This window comes from Condylura cristata, unplaced genomic scaffold (genome assembly GCF_000260355.1).
Source record: "Condylura cristata isolate star-nosed mole 26May11 unplaced genomic scaffold, ConCri1.0 scaffold00034, whole genome shotgun sequence".
In the NCBI taxonomy this organism is placed as follows: Eukaryota; Metazoa; Chordata; class Mammalia; order Eulipotyphla; family Talpidae; genus Condylura; species Condylura cristata.
This window is the reverse complement of record NW_004567135.1, coordinates 8515570-8531183: the sequence shown is the minus strand read 5'-3', so window position 1 is coordinate 8531183 and position 15614 is coordinate 8515570. Positions and strand designations below refer to the sequence as shown.

The 15614-nt window shown below is 36.3% G+C and overlaps 1 protein-coding gene across 3 annotated transcripts in view; it reads left to right on the top strand.

The window, feature by feature from the left end:
* BCL2L13 (BCL2-like 13 (apoptosis facilitator)) overlaps window positions 1-15614 on the top strand; it is a 52724-nt gene that overhangs the window by 15273 nt on the left and 21837 nt on the right. For 2 of the 3 annotated variants that reach the window (XM_004692532.2, XM_012732468.1), the window contains exons 3-5: window positions 8062-8169; window positions 10173-10329; window positions 13907-13976. In XM_004692532.2, the coding sequence (XP_004692589.1) occupies window positions 8062-8169; window positions 10173-10329; window positions 13907-13976 (335 nt within the window). Of the gene's footprint in view, window positions 1-8061; window positions 8170-10172; window positions 10330-12111; window positions 12243-13906; window positions 13977-15614 lie in introns of those variants that run through there. The other variant, XM_012732469.1, reaches the window with a different exon arrangement.

Genomic DNA, 15614 nt, shown 5'->3' with positions numbered 1-15614 from the left:
GATCTGCCTGTTCTGTTCCCTGCTCTGTCTCTGGTGAATCCTCTCACTGCCCCTGAGCCTCTGGCCTGTACCCCAGTTCTGTATGCACAAATAAATAAATCTTAAAAAAAAAAAAGTTAGCTCTTAAATTTGGATTGTTGATCTGTTTGAATTTTTCTAGAACATGGGAAGGGTCCAGATTCATTCTGCAAGGGGATCTCCAGTTGTCCCAGCACCATTTATTGAAAAGGCTTTTTGCCTCATTGAATGGCATTGGTATTTCTCTAAAAAGTCAATTAACCTTAAATATGTGAATTTATTTCGAATCTTTCCATTAGGTCCATTGATCTGAGAGTTCTTATATTATTACCACACTATTACTATAGCTTTGCAGTAAGTTTTGAAATTGTGAAGTATGAGCCTGTGAGTCTTCCAGCTTGGTTTCTTTTCAAAATTGTTCTGACAGTTCTGTGTCTCTTGTAATTCTGTTATGAATTTTAGCATTTTCCTTTTCTGGAAAAACACAGTTGGACTTTTGATAAGGGCTTACATGGACTCTGTAGATCAATTTGGAAGTATTGCCATGTCAAATCACCTTTTCAAGACAGATTCTCATAACCCCATTCCAAGTGGTGATTTATAATTCACTAGCTGGAGGTGTGTATTGTCATGTTCTCTCAGTCTGCCGGGAATGGCAGATGTTTGGTTCCCGTGGCTGTGAAACCAGACTTTGTGTGAGTGCTTCGTAGATTTCCCATACACTCATCTCCTTCACATCTCTCCGCCCTCAGATGTGTCTCCCAATGTACTGGGTCCTTGAGGTTGTGGTAACATTAGAACTTGAGAAGTGTCATTGTGATTGACTATTTCAGAACTTGTTATTTTTAAATTTGCTCTTACTGGTATCATTTGGGCTATTTTTCTTTGCTGGTAAATGAATAATTGACACATTTGTTGGGTGTTCAGTACATGTTTTGAATTTTATTATAACTATTTGGATTGTCTAACGTATTATTTGTCATGACTGATTACCTGTGCACTTATGAATATCATAGAGCCTGTTCCAGATCTGCTGAACCACTTGCTACATGCTGAAACTTGGGGTCTGTATTTCTAATATACTTTCTAGGTTCTGCAGTTTGGGAAGCCGTAGGATAGAAAGCAGTGTGTTCTAGAAGATTTAGCCCAATACTGTTGTTCTGAACTTATTAATCCAACATTCACAATGCAAGCCCGTGAGTGTATTTCAGGACCAAAATATAACCATTGCTGACTCTTCACTTGACACTGAGATGGGTGAAGTTTAGTGTGCTCCAGTCCGTTTATCTTTAAAATAGTTCTCTCTGGGTTTATAGTGTAGGGTTTATCCTGTGTTGCTGCCACTGCATGTCTCTGTGTCTTTGAAACTCTGGGTGGAGTGTTGAATAAATGAAAAATGCCGAGTCTGTCTATATCATTGACTAGCTAAATAAATAGCCTTTTGTGTTCTGACAGCAGTAGACTTTTTCTGGCTAAGGTTTTCCACATGGCTTATTATCAAGTATGACAACTTGTCGTATGTACTCGGCATCACATTCGTCTCATGAGAATAGACACTCCTTTCATCAGCTGCCTTTCTTAATCTGCGAGGTGAGGCATATGGTGACCACGCCATTATTGTTACTTAGTTTGTGTCGTAGTGGAGGTGATGGTGGTGGTGTGAATGGGTGTGGGAGTGCGTTTATTTTAGGTATGTAGATTTTTCAAAAAGTAGCAGATGGTAGATAAAACATTCATGTTTCTTATTTTTCACTGTACATCAAAAATTATAATCATCTTCTAGAAATCAGTAATACTTTTTACTCATTAGAAAACCTGCTTTTTAAATTGTTTTTATATAAGCCTGGGCAATTCATTGAAATCCCATATTCACATAATGAGGGAGGATCACACTGTGATAAAGATTCAAAAGCATTCTTTTTTTCCTCCATAACTAGAATCTGTACTATTTTCTTTTAAGTAAAACATTTTTCTATAAAAGGTACTTTTTTTTCCACTTAGAAGTGTATCTCATAGGGCCCAGTAATACAGTGGAAGTTAAAATGTTAGTTTTCAGTGTACTGTCTCTTAATATAATTCTGGGTAAAAGATAAGGAAATGGCCCCAAAGTACCAATGTTAAAAAAATAGTTAACTGGGCCTCCTAGGTGGCTCAGGGGTTAAAATCTCAGTGCTGTCAGCTTCACCAGCCACTGCTGGGGAACTGACCCACATGGCGCAGCAGACCTCTCCTGTCTGTCTCTCTGATGGAGCCTCTCACTCCCCACATCCCCCCCCCCACATTGACCTATATCCTAGTTCTTGTATGCATAAATAAATAAAATAAATCTTAAAAAAATAATTAACACTATCAAGGCCTAGATAATAAGTCCCCTAGACATGTACTTTTCTGATGATCGAGCTTAATATGAAGCTAAAATCTAGAATACAGAGGAATGGAGGGACTATATATCATGTCAGGAAACTTTATAAAAAGTTATACCCAACATATTGTATTTACCAAGAGTCTAGAAAGTTTAATTCTGATTAAATGCAGGTTAAGCACATACCAACGAGGTACTAAGTTAGAAATATTTTTGCAAATCTTAGAAGGCTACACAAAGTGTTTTTCAACATGGTTGTTATCCTGCTTCTGTTGTGGAAGTACATTTGAGGCAGTATCAATAAGTAAAAGAAGGATTTGTCTTAAAAGCATTTATATTCACTTATGGCAATGACTAATCATAGTTTCTACATTGTTCAGTATGGCACAGATTATTTTAACCTGGAAAAAATTTAAGGACAAGTCACTTAGAGGTGAGTAACACACGGAAACTTAGAAAACAATGGAACATCTGGTGCTCAGGGCTGTGGCTTCCTAGTAAAACTTCCCACCTAACACTTCCCATTAAAAACGAACAAACCTGGGCCCTTCCTGGTGGCGCAGCAGGTTAAAGTGCAGCACTGGGAAGCCAGCCACAGCTGCTTCAGTGAGTTTCGTCCCGGCTAGGGAGGTGACCCACATGGCGCAGGCGACTTCTCTTGTCTCCTCTGTCACTGCTCCCCTCAGCTGTGTACTTTGTCAATCTGCCTATTCTGCTCCCCACTCTGTCACTGGTGAATCCTCTCACTGCCCCTGCACCTCTGGCCTGTACCCTAGTTCTGTATGCATACATAAATAAATCTTTAACAAACAAACTTTAATTTGTTAAGTAAACTTGTTGGACATGTCAAGAAAAGGAGAATGTTAGTTTTAGATCAGTTGATGCTCAGCTGTTTTCTCAGAGCAATTAAAGAGCAAGACTAAATATCTGTCAAGATTCCTCCTAACTTGTGTTAAACACCCCTATTCCTTGGCATATCTAAACTCTCAGAGTTTGTCCTGCTGACCTATACAGAAAGCAGTTCTCTGTGCATCATTGACTAGAGCTGGTTTTGCTCAGAGACAGGTGTGGGGAAGATCAATGTGAAATGGTAACTATTTAGAGAATCAAAGGATTGGTGAATGGCCGCTAATCTCTTGAGCATTTTTGATGGGTGGGCTTATTGATCTCATTATTCTTGACAATAATCCTTTGTAATAGCTGTTACCTTCCTATCTTACATAAGAGAAGAGACTCAAGATTATTTCCCTTTATCCTTGGTCATTTGTAGTGATAAGCTGGAAGCTTGAGTCTGACGCTTATCTTCTACTAAAGGTGAATGAGTTTCCTTGCAGAAACCAGAAGAAAAACTTAACTGAAAGTAGTTAGATTGACCTTAAATAAATTTCTCAACTGTGTTTGCTTTTTTTACAAAAATGTCACTGTGTATTGTGGAGAATACTTCATTACTTAGCATAGTGATCAGTGCTATTGTAGAGCCATTTAAAACTACGTTATAACTAAAACGAAAACCTATTATAAGTATGTTAATTATAATAATATACCAGAGATTTAATCAACATCTATCTCTAAGTGAAATAACCCAAACCGCAAAAGAAAAACACTATGTAAGTTCACTTAAAATACGTAGAGGGATCAGAATCATAGACTGAAGTTAGACTGTTGTTTACCAGGATCCAGGAGAAGGAGGGGATAGGAGTTACTATTTCACAGCTGTAGAGTTTCAGTTTCACACAACGAAGAGAGTTCTAGAGATGGATGGTGGGATGGTTGCTCAATCTTATGAATGTATTTTTATACTACTAAATTCCACACTTAAAAATGGTAAATTTTATGTTCTTAACCACAGTTCACAAATTGAGGAAGAAGAGTTAGATTTTTCTGTAAAGTTAGACTTTTATGCTATATGAGAATATATAAGGATGAACCTTCTCCTAGGATACATTATCTTCACATTTTGCATAGTAGAATCTATTTAATGTAATGGTTTATAAAGTTTTTAGGCGTGTAGTTTCATGTAAGACATTTATGTAGACAGAAGTGGTAAGTGAAGTATCACTAAGCAAAATAAAGGTTAATAATAACATTGACGATATCCTTTGTGTTAAACTTCACCTAGAAATAGGATTATATTTTTCCCACAAAAAATATTTTAAGGGTGTGAATTTTATCTTGGGTAGTCTCAGCTCAGAAGGGAAGTGTTTCATGAGGCCTAAAGGAACATTCTTTTTGACAACTTTAAATACTGTGAACTGGTCAGTGATACAAAGAAACATCTAAGCTTTTACTTTTCAAAGGTATTTTAAAGATCATAAGTTCATCTTTGAATTCAAAATATTTTGCTTGCAAAAAGTGAGAACACAAACAGCCGATCCATTTGTTTTTAAAATTTGTCAGTGGCAGAAAGCAGTGACGTGAACAACTGGAAAGTTGTACAGGTGCGTCTGTACAGATCTGCGCGTGCGTGCTGCGTGGGGAGGAGCCATACTTGGACTCCGTGCCTGGGCAAGCAGGCTCTGCTCCATAGTGCACGTGGGGAGACTGGTGGGTCGCCAAGCAGCTACCCTGATGTTCTCTTTCAGGTTCTCCTTTCTGTGCTAGAGACCAACATTCTCCTTTTCCTTTTACTGCATGAGAACAGCCTGTGCCCAGTGTCTTTAGTATATTCATAGTTTTCCTAAGTCGAAGGGTATCTTTTTTAAATCACAGTAACTCTTCTCTTGGGCTGCAGACTGCATAGAAAACTGAAGAAAAGATGTGAATGTCAGGGTCTGAAAATGCCACTGATCTACCCACCTTTCAGTTTCCTTTACTTAAATATGTCAAAAATAATTCCGAGATATTTCTTTTCTGACCATCAGTCAAGATGAGATGGGTACAGTCAGGATTCATGGTTTGTATACAGGCTGACCTGCATGACACTCACCTTTGAGTGAAATGTCATTTCATCCCTGACAACGTTGGCATGAGCGTTAAATAAAACAACATATATGAACGAATTGTTTAGCACAGTGCCTGTTAAAAGACAGGAACCTTGGAAATGCTTGCTTTCTTCCTGCCCCTTTTAGACTTCCACAGATAGGAATAGCTTGAGGGATTGGACAAATTTTATTCCTTTTTGTACTAGTTAGATGCTTAGCACCATAACCAAAAATAGCAGGTACACAATAAATGTTTTCTTCAGTGATTGAGTGAATAAATAGATCTGTAGAGTGATGGTCTAAACTATATTCTTTTCCCTTTTATTGGGATACTTGCAAAAAGGAAGATAGCTGATTACAGGACGCTTCCCCTACACGTAGGTAGGGACTTTACTGTCACTTATAACCATTTATTTAGCTCAATACTTAGGTGGATTGAAAATTTATTCTTCCTAATCTAAAGTTTGGTTACTAAGTATCCAATTTAACAACTTCTGAGTGTTAGGATTCCCTGATGGCCTAGGGGTTAAATCTCAGCACTGTCACTGCTAGGGCCTGTGTTCAATCCCCAGCCAGGGAGCTGGCCCACGCGGCGCAGCAGTCCTCTCCTCTTGAGCCTGCTATTCCCCTCAGCAGTGGATTTCAGTAAGCCCTCCTGTTCTGCTCCCCCGCTGCCTCTGCATATTGTCAGATCCCCGGTGACAAAAGCACAGTACAGGAGCTAAGTGAAAGAGGACTGAGTGTGATTTTATGTGAAGGCCAGAAAGGAAAAGGAGAATTAGGTGATAATAAGGTTTTAAGACCAAAGGCTCATGAAGGTCCTTGAGCGAATCCATGATTGCCTTCTTGGTGAGCCTTCGGGACGAAGGGCCATTATCTTATTCAAATTCCCTAAGGGACCATAACCCAAAAAATGTCCTAAGAATGCCTATGATTGGGAGACTGTGGTTTTAGAGCAGCCCTTGACGTTGGGTGTTTGCTTTTCCATAGCCAGCACTTGCAAGCAGGAGAGGCAGCGCACTGTAGTGGTGGAGCGGCAGCCCCTCCCTGAAACACAAAGCTGGGGTTTGTTTCTGAGCTCCGGCACTTACTGTCTAGGTGTCCTCAGCCAGATCATTCCCTGTGCCTCAATTTTTTGATCTGCAAAGTAGGAATAATAGAATCCATCTCACAGATCATTAATGAATACAGACCTGACACAAAGTACGCCTGGCACTGAGGATTGACTGTTAGGCATCTACACCACAAAACTGACTTATTTTTTAATTTGAACTGTCACATGAAGCCATGAGGATAATTTCCCTCAGGCTTCAGCAGCACCTTCCTCTCGTATATTAGTGCCTGCACATTTATCTTACATACTGCTGTTCTTTTTTTTTTTTCTTAAAATAGTGGAAAAATGGAAGTTTCGGTAGTAAAGATGAGACTGATGAGGAGCAAAACTCTCATATGTTCATATGACTGAGGTACATCTTTATGCCCAAGTAGTGAACACTAGCTTCAGTTGTGTGCTTTGTGGAATTAAGCAAATATTAGCTGTTCAGATATGGAAAAACTAAACTTACAAAACATGCATAAAATACTAAAACTATTTCATTTAAAAATGTGTCCCTCAGGGCCCTCCCTGCTGGTGCAACAGGTTAAAGCAAAGAAAGCACCATGAAGCTGTACACAGCCTCTGCAGCATGAGTTCGGTCCCCGGCCAGGGAGTTGACCCACATGGCGTGTCAGACCTCTCCTGCCTTGCCTATTACTCTCCTCAGCAGTGTACTTTGTCAATTTGCCTGTTCTGCCCCCCACTCTGTCTGGTGAATCCTCTCAACCCTGCACCTCTTCCCTGTTCCCTAGTTCTGTATGCATAAATAAATACATATTTGAAAAAAATTAAAAATGTGCCTTTCAGCAGGTCACATTAGATAGAGATGAATGAATAGAGAAATTACTCAATGGATTATGTGCAGCTGTGAAGAAAGATGACATGGTGGCATTTGGGATTAAATAGATGGACCTCTAGGTAATGATTGTGTTGAATGAACTAAACCAAAAAGTGAAAAATAGGAGATGGTTTCACTTACTGATGGAAATACCCAAAACCATTCATATACAAAGAAGAGTAGGAATAAATCTTGAACTCAGTAAAAAGAATGTAATGGTTACCAGAGAGAATAGTGGAGGAGGGATGGAGTAGGGGAGGCAGGTGGGGTGTGGGTACAGCTTGTTTGGTGGAAGGCGAAGGAAAAAAATGTGCCCTCAAATGAGATGCAGATTGGCATTTGCATAATTTAAATGAGGGTTAGTTGGGGAGAGGTGGTAGCAGTGATGGGTGAAGTGACCTTTCACCATCACTAAAATGACAATGACATGAAATCCTTCTATTTGGCTTTATTGGATTCAGTTTTCATAAATGATTTTTAAGAATACAGAAAGATTGCTCTCATGAATATTAATACCAGTCTTTCTCCAACCTCCTTTTGAGTTTTTGTGTTTCTAAAGATTCTGTTCTTTCTTCTGCCCCTATAACAAACAATTCCGAAGAAAGATGTATTCTGTTTTTACCATACTCTTTTCTCTCAATTAGGTAGACCCACATGCTTCTAAGAATAAAATATATATATATATATATTGCAGAAACTTATCTTCTATCTCTCTAGCCTTAGTAATTTTTTGATATTCTATTTCCTTACCTAGCAGTTAAAATACTACCATAGTCTAGTAGCTTCTCTCTCCTCTTTTAATAGTAAACTCATTTGTTGGTTTCAGGGGTTCAACCAGATGTAGCTTCACAATCTCTGGATCAAGAAGTTTTACTAAAAGTTAAAACTGAAATAGAAGAAGAACTAAAATCCTTGGACAAAGAAATTTCTGAAGGTCTGTTTATTCTTATTTTCTTAGCTAATTAGTGAGATTATGTTTGGTGTGATTTACTGTCGGGTAAGGTATCCTTTTTCCTGGGATATGTATTTGTAAAAATTTCCCAACTACATCCAACAGTTGAATATAGCATTAAGTTATAGAATAAATGATCATGTGAAGATACTTTCTACTGCTTTATATTTAGTATCTTCATAATTAATAACAACATTAAAGGGAGCAAAGTATTCTGCTTTCATTTTTGCATGCATATATGCTAGAGATAGTTGTGATGTATTAACATACATGTAATTTATTCTCTTGTATCCTTTTTTTTGAAAATTGGTAACGTTTATAATCTTGACTATGATCTAGGGATATAGGTTCACACGATGTATGTTATACATATAATTTTATATAGCCACATATTTTTCATCTAATATTGTACCTCATAAACTTTAAAATAATTATCATTGTGCTATCTGCATAAAAATCCTGTTCATTGGGTGACTATTTTACTCAAACATTCCCTTATTGTTGAGAACATTTAGGTTATTGTTTTACTTTCCATAAAGTAGCATTGCATTCAACAACTTGACCATTAGGTTTTTTACAGATTTATTTAGATATATTTCGCATGTCTTAAAGTCTGCCCATTTAAAGTGCATAGTTTTTAGTTTAATCACAGAATCATAGAATCATTACCACAATCTAAATTTAGAACTTTTTTAAACATCTCCCAAAAATACACTTTACACATGAGCAGTCACTTCTCATTTTCACTCCGATCACTGCCACTTCCCCTCCCCAAGGCAACCACTGATCTACTTTCTGAATCTCTACATTGCAGGCTATGTGGCCTTTTGTGACTGACTCCTTTCACTCAGCTTGGTATTTTCAGGGATCCTCCATGTGATAGCAGACATCTGTTCATTCGTTCCATTTCATGGATAAATAATACACTCCAGTGTGTGGATGTATCACGGTTTATCTATTTATACATTTTAACTGTTATGTATAACGCTACTGTTCATATTCTTGTCCATATTTTGTGTAGATGCATAATGCCCAATCATTTTTAACAAAGAAAGTTATAAATCTGTTTTTAAATCTGTCTGTTAGTAGAGGGGCAGTCTGAATGGAAATCTGAAAATAATCTAGAAAACTACTTTCAGTCTTTTGTTTTCCTTCACTAGCATATTTAATTGATTAATGTTCCAGTTCTATTTTAAGCCTTCACCCATATTCTGATAACAGTACTTATATGTGGTACAAATGGAAAAAGGAAAAAAGAACAAGAAAAAGCTTAACTATACTCCATGTTGCCTCCAAAATATGTGGTTAAAATGGATATTCTCAAGCTTGCTCAAACAACAGAATGTAAATTTTACAGCCATTTGCATCTTTTTTAGAGGCAAACACTTGACATAAGAAAGTTATACTTAATAGCCAAATCTGCAGCCTTCTGAGAGCTAGCCTTAATGCTTAATAGATATTTTGGGGAGGATATTGGCAACTCGGGCGTGGGGATAAACCACTTGCTTTACTGGCCTTTTGTGCCTGCACCCTGCTGCTGTCCTAGAGCAAACAATGATTCTGCCTGTTTTTCCTGCACTTTAGAGCTGGACTAAATCCATGTAACGTGGAATAAGGAAGCAGATGAGATGCTGATTTTTGAACTAAGGAGGGATATAGACTGCTTCTCATATATGAAAAGTTTATACTTGCATAACTTTCACAGTTTGAAAGTTTATACATGTGCAGGAATAGTAAGTTGAAAGTTCACTTTAAAAAGGGAATGATAGTATTTGACTCATCTCAAGGTGGGATAAACATTTTTTAGTTTAGGACCTATCAGTGTTTGTGTCCAGGACAGATTCATATCCCATGATTATGTGACCTTTTCCAGTGGCTTGAAACTACTGGCTTCTTCCCAGGAATAGTTGTTTTAATTTCTTGAAATTTTTAGCACAGCTTTGATATTATTTACCAAATTAGGCTTTCTTTTGCTCTGTCTTCAGCCTTCCCCAGCACAGGATTTGACCGTCACACTTCTCCAGTGTTTAGCCCTGCTAACCCAGAAAGCTCAGTAGAGGACTGCTTGGCTCATCTTGGAGAAAAAGTGTCACAGGAACTGAAAGAGCCTCTGCATAATGCCTTGCACCAGCTCCTCAGCCAGTGAGTTGCCTTGCTGAGCGGGAACGTGCGTCTCCCGTAGTCTCTGGACGCCGTGCAGCATGGGTTGCTTAATGGATAAGGCTTGGTTCTAGGAGAACAGTGTCACTTCTTTTCTCAAAACACTTTTCTTCATTTTTTTCTTTTGCTTTCCCAAAGCTTCCCTGTTCGTGTTTCCAGTGACAATTTTTGATTGACAAATCAAAATCACGTCCAAAGCAGTGATTTAACTGTTCCAGCATGAATTTGATCATTGTATTGACTTCTTGAGTAGTCAGGTTTCAACAACTGCTTTCACTGACTTGTACTACAGCTGTTTCACGTGTCCTGACTGTTCTTACCACCATTTCCTCCAGTGCCAATATAAATGTAGTGGCCAGGTTTTATGCATTGTATTGTGGCATTTACATTTTATCTGTTTTTTAAGTATCAGAAATGTTGTTGAACTTTGGGGTTGCCCGTGGGTCTGCTTCCACACTCTTAGAGTGAGAACTTTTCTTCTAGCTAAGGCCCTGACTGTTAAGCTAAAAACAAGAAATTATATAGATTATAAATTATTTAAAATGTATAAATTATATTAAAACAGAACCAAGTCAGTTATTAAAAAGCATAAAAATTAATTTTCCCTAAATTTTTTGCTGAGAACCATTAGGAATTAGTATGAATTTATTTATTTTTAATGTTCTTTTCAGGAGTTAGTATGAATTTAAAAAGATACTTGTTTCAGTGAAGAGTGACAGTTACCTAAAACAGGATGAAGTATGTAAATCAAACTATCATGCTGTATGCCTTAAATTTATACAGTGATGTATATCGATTATTTCTAATAAAAATGAAAAAAGATTGACGAAAAATGAAGACTGTCAAGGATGATTTCATCACACAAATGACAGATGAGCTCTGTACTAAGGAGTGTTTATTCCTTGATCTATACCATAACCAGGTGGAAGAGAGGAAGGATACCATGCAAATGGTTTAGTCCCTCTGAGGATGTGGAGTGTGACACCACACGGTCTGTCCAGAAAATCCAGAGTAGTTCTGTGTGACGGACGTGGAATAAAATAACTGAGATGTGTGAGGCAAAACTTCTGTTTTCAACTTTGGTATAAGCCGTTAGCTTTGAACAGACCATTTCACTCCAAGTTTCAATTTCTCTGTTAATTTTTACTTTACTGGGATATTATAGAGCCTCTGAACAATGGTAATTTGTAGTAGTATTTTTTTTGGAATTCTTTTCATATTTATAGGAAAAATTGTTATCTTTTCACTGCAAAGTAAATTATATTTTTTAAAAATTGCTGTCTTGGGCAAATGTTTATTTTTCCCCCTGCAAACCTGAATACTGATGAGTTATTTTTCCAAATGTACCTCTGTTGTATTTCAAAGTCAGTCATCTTATAAGTACCTTTTTTTAGAAATCGAAATTGAAAATTGTTAAGCTCTGTTACTAATGCCTGAATATAACTAATGCTGATGAACTACAAGTATCATACAGGTTGATGCATTATTTATTTAGGTAGAAAATACTTCCCACTCAGTGATTTTGTTAAAGTGGAAATCAATCATCAACTCTTCGTGTAGGTGAGGATCAGCAGTTTCAAAGACTCCCTTCCCCTTCTACCCCTTTTTCCTTCTTTATTCTGTTCAAATAGCTCATTAGGTAGTGCTGGTTATTAAGCTACTTTTCTGTGTATTAGATTTCTTTTGAATGTTTAATCTGCTGGATCGCTTATGTGCATATTATGTGTGTACATGTAATGTTTCAAATCATGTTTCATTCTGAAGGACGCTAAAGCACTTTAGCCTGATAGACAAACTCCCAGTAAGGACTACTGTGACCCACAGCTGCATCAGACAGTTCAGGAAAGGAAGTAAAGGGACTGGTATACGCAAATAAAACTTCAGGGAGTACATAGGTAGGTAGACTCTATAGTTTTGCTGAAGTTCAAGTTTTCCAACTACTTAAGTATTTAGCCCAAGAATTGTAAATCCAAAACTACTTTAATGGAAATATGATATCAGGAAAATGCATAACGTCTTATTCAAAAGGTAATCCTTGGTGTCTTATCTCTTTTAGTATCACTGTAGTGCTGACTTTATATTGACTTATATAAGAGAATGAAAATTTGTGATGAGAATTATTTTCTGAAATATCTAGACCTGCACTATCCAGTAGTTATAATGCTAGTCACATATATGTAATTTAAAATTTTCTAACAGCTACATAAAAAATAAAAATTTTAAATGTAATGATATATTTACCAATATGTTCGAAATATAGTTTTAACATAAACTCAATGTAAAAATATTACTAATGAGATAGTCTACTTTGTTTGTTGCTAAATATTTTGTTTGTGAAAGCCAGCACGTACATTGACACGTTCACCTCATCACTAGTGACTGCATTTTAATTGCTCATTACCACGTGTGGCATCTATACATTAGCGTGGCACGTGTCTAGAGCCTAACAGCAAATAGGACAGTGTGGAATTCGAGTCAGATCCAGCTGAGTGCAAATCCTTCTGTTGCTGCTCACCAGCCTTGGGGACAGACTGGTAGCTCCTATGAGCTTTGGTTTCCCTGTATACAAATGATATTTAAGATAAAATATAAGTATAGAAATATAAAGCCGAACAGTAGGCTACCAATTTCCAATATGAAATCTTTAATCTTAAATATTCACAGAACAAAGAAATCGCAGACCATGGTGATCAGAACAAAAAATGCCTTTGGAATGAATTTTAAAATCCCATAAAAACAAGGCTCATCCCTCTTTTTTACAAATATGTTTACACTTTCCCCAAAAAGCATGAGGGTTAAGTGTTATTATATCTATTATTTAAGCTACTGAATCCTTCATCTGTTACTTGGTACCAAGTGTTGTTTTGATGTTGCTATTGTTGTTAATTTATGTGAAACCAAGGCCTAGAATATTAAGTATTTTGAGTCCTGCAATAAATCAGTGAGTGTTTTTATCACTCAGTGATTTGTTTTTGTTTCCGTATCAAGACTAAAACTTACATGGAAATAATCAGAAAGGCTTATCTCTCCCCTCTAGGATTTTATTGCATAAGACTACAAGTTAAAAATAGAGCTCCATTTATTGACCAGGCTTATTCCAATTCTTTATAGCTCTTCAATTTGAAGAGTCTTCCAGTGATAATGTCTTTAAATATTTTAGACTTTTAAAAAGGTTTAAATTGTACTTTTAATTTTATTAATAAAATAATTTTGCATTTTATTTGATCCTATATTAATAACCCAAGTGTATGTTTATTTGCAATATAGAAATCTTGGATAAGTTTCAAGCAATTAAAGACATTATCATTTATTATTATTTTGCTATGTTAGTAACTGCTTTTCCAGCTTGGTAGCATAAATCTCATCATCTAGAGAATGTTTGAAGAAAAATACATATCAGATATTAAATGTCACATCGCATCAAGATGATATGTTGAGTAATCTTTGATATTTTAGCAAAAAGTTCAACAGCAGAGTTATGTCTGTATATTTATTTATTCATTTGGAAATTTAGAATTTTCCTTCTTTGTGACATAGACTTTTAAAAAAATCTCTGCAGGCCAGTGACATATCAGGCATATCGGGAATGTGTTCTGGAGACCACAGTTCATGCCAGCGGCTGGAATAAGGTATTAATCAACCTATTTTTTATTTTACAAGATTTTTGGTATATTAATTATAAAGGCAATATGAATTTCTAGCATCATATAAGAAAAAACTACTAGAGTTTATTATTAAATGCTTAAGTTCAATTTTGTCCCCAACTCCCCATCATTTCTTCATTTTTCTGTGTTAGACAATGACTTTTATCTCCAGATGGTGTTTTGTTAATAATAAGTCTTGGGGGGCTTCATTTGGGCCTTCCTCTGATTCTCTTAAATAATAGCATTTGTATTACATAGCTTGTGAAGTATCTCATGTCACATCTCATTTGATTATCACAGCTAGTCTTTGCAGAAGGCAGAATAGATTTTATTGACATTTGTTATTTATATAGTTAGATTCAATGAATAATTAGAAAAAACAATTCTCTAATTGAGACTTGCCTAGGACTTCTTAACTAGTAAATATTGTAACAAACAAACAAAGCTAAGATCTTATGATTCTAGCTTCAGTTCTTTTCCATTGTGCCAAACCCTTATCCATTATGTTATTATCTACTTACCACCTGGAAAAGACAGAGTCTAAGGATTCAGTGTAGGATAACTCGACTCAATTATGAGGAAAAGTGAAAAAGTATGGTCGTTAGTGATGTAATGCTAGGGATGAAAAAGTTTAGTAGAATTATTTTTTAAATAGCCACCTTTATTCAGAATTGCTTTTGATGTGTTAGTCCATGTGCTCTTCTGTACCTATGATATATGTTGCTTTACTCTCATTAATGTAGACGTGGGAGGTATTATAGCATAATAAGCATTATAGGCTTTGTAATTAGACTTGTTTGAAAGTCCAGCTTTGCCAAGAACTAGTGTGTGTCCTTTGACCATTTAATTAAACTCTTTAAATCTTAGTTTTTTACTATGTGAAATGGAGATGATAATCTTACTAGAATTAATGACATAATATGTGTTATATATATGTATATATATATATATGTATATGTATATGGCTATACATACAGACACATACACATACATATATGCCTGGCACCATAGTTAGTATTTAGTAAACAGCTGCTGTTATGTTAGCTTTAGCATATGGAACCTTGTTCCCCTGTCACTATTACAGAATTTTACTGTATTATTTAGTTATAAATACTTTGTTAAAATATCTTACTGTTTCATTTGCTTTCTTGGAATAAAAAAACCAAATCATATGGGTACTTAAAAGTTTTATAAGTAAAACAGAATTGGTGATATTTCCAGTATACCACTAACAGATATCTAGATACATAACATTACTAGCCTTCTCCTTTTTACATTTGCCTTGCTGTCTAGTGATTGTTAGTATCAGCCCTTGTGTACCTCCTCCCCCGATTGTAGGGTTATCCTACAAAAATCTGGGTAAACTTCAGTATTCCCTCTCTCTTCACTCTTCTTTTTGTTCCATTCCCTCCTTCATTTTAGTTCCTCCTCTGGACCAACTGTTGATCTTAAAGGCTGTGGCTTGAGTACCTCATATAGATGAGATATGTCAAGTAGACTATTACTTGCTCTGCCACCCCTCACTGCCAGTCAAAATCAGTTTGACTAGTATGAAGCAACTAGCCTATGTCTTACATTTCACGTGAAGGTTTGCAAAATTCTGATAAGAAGTTGTTATGTGAA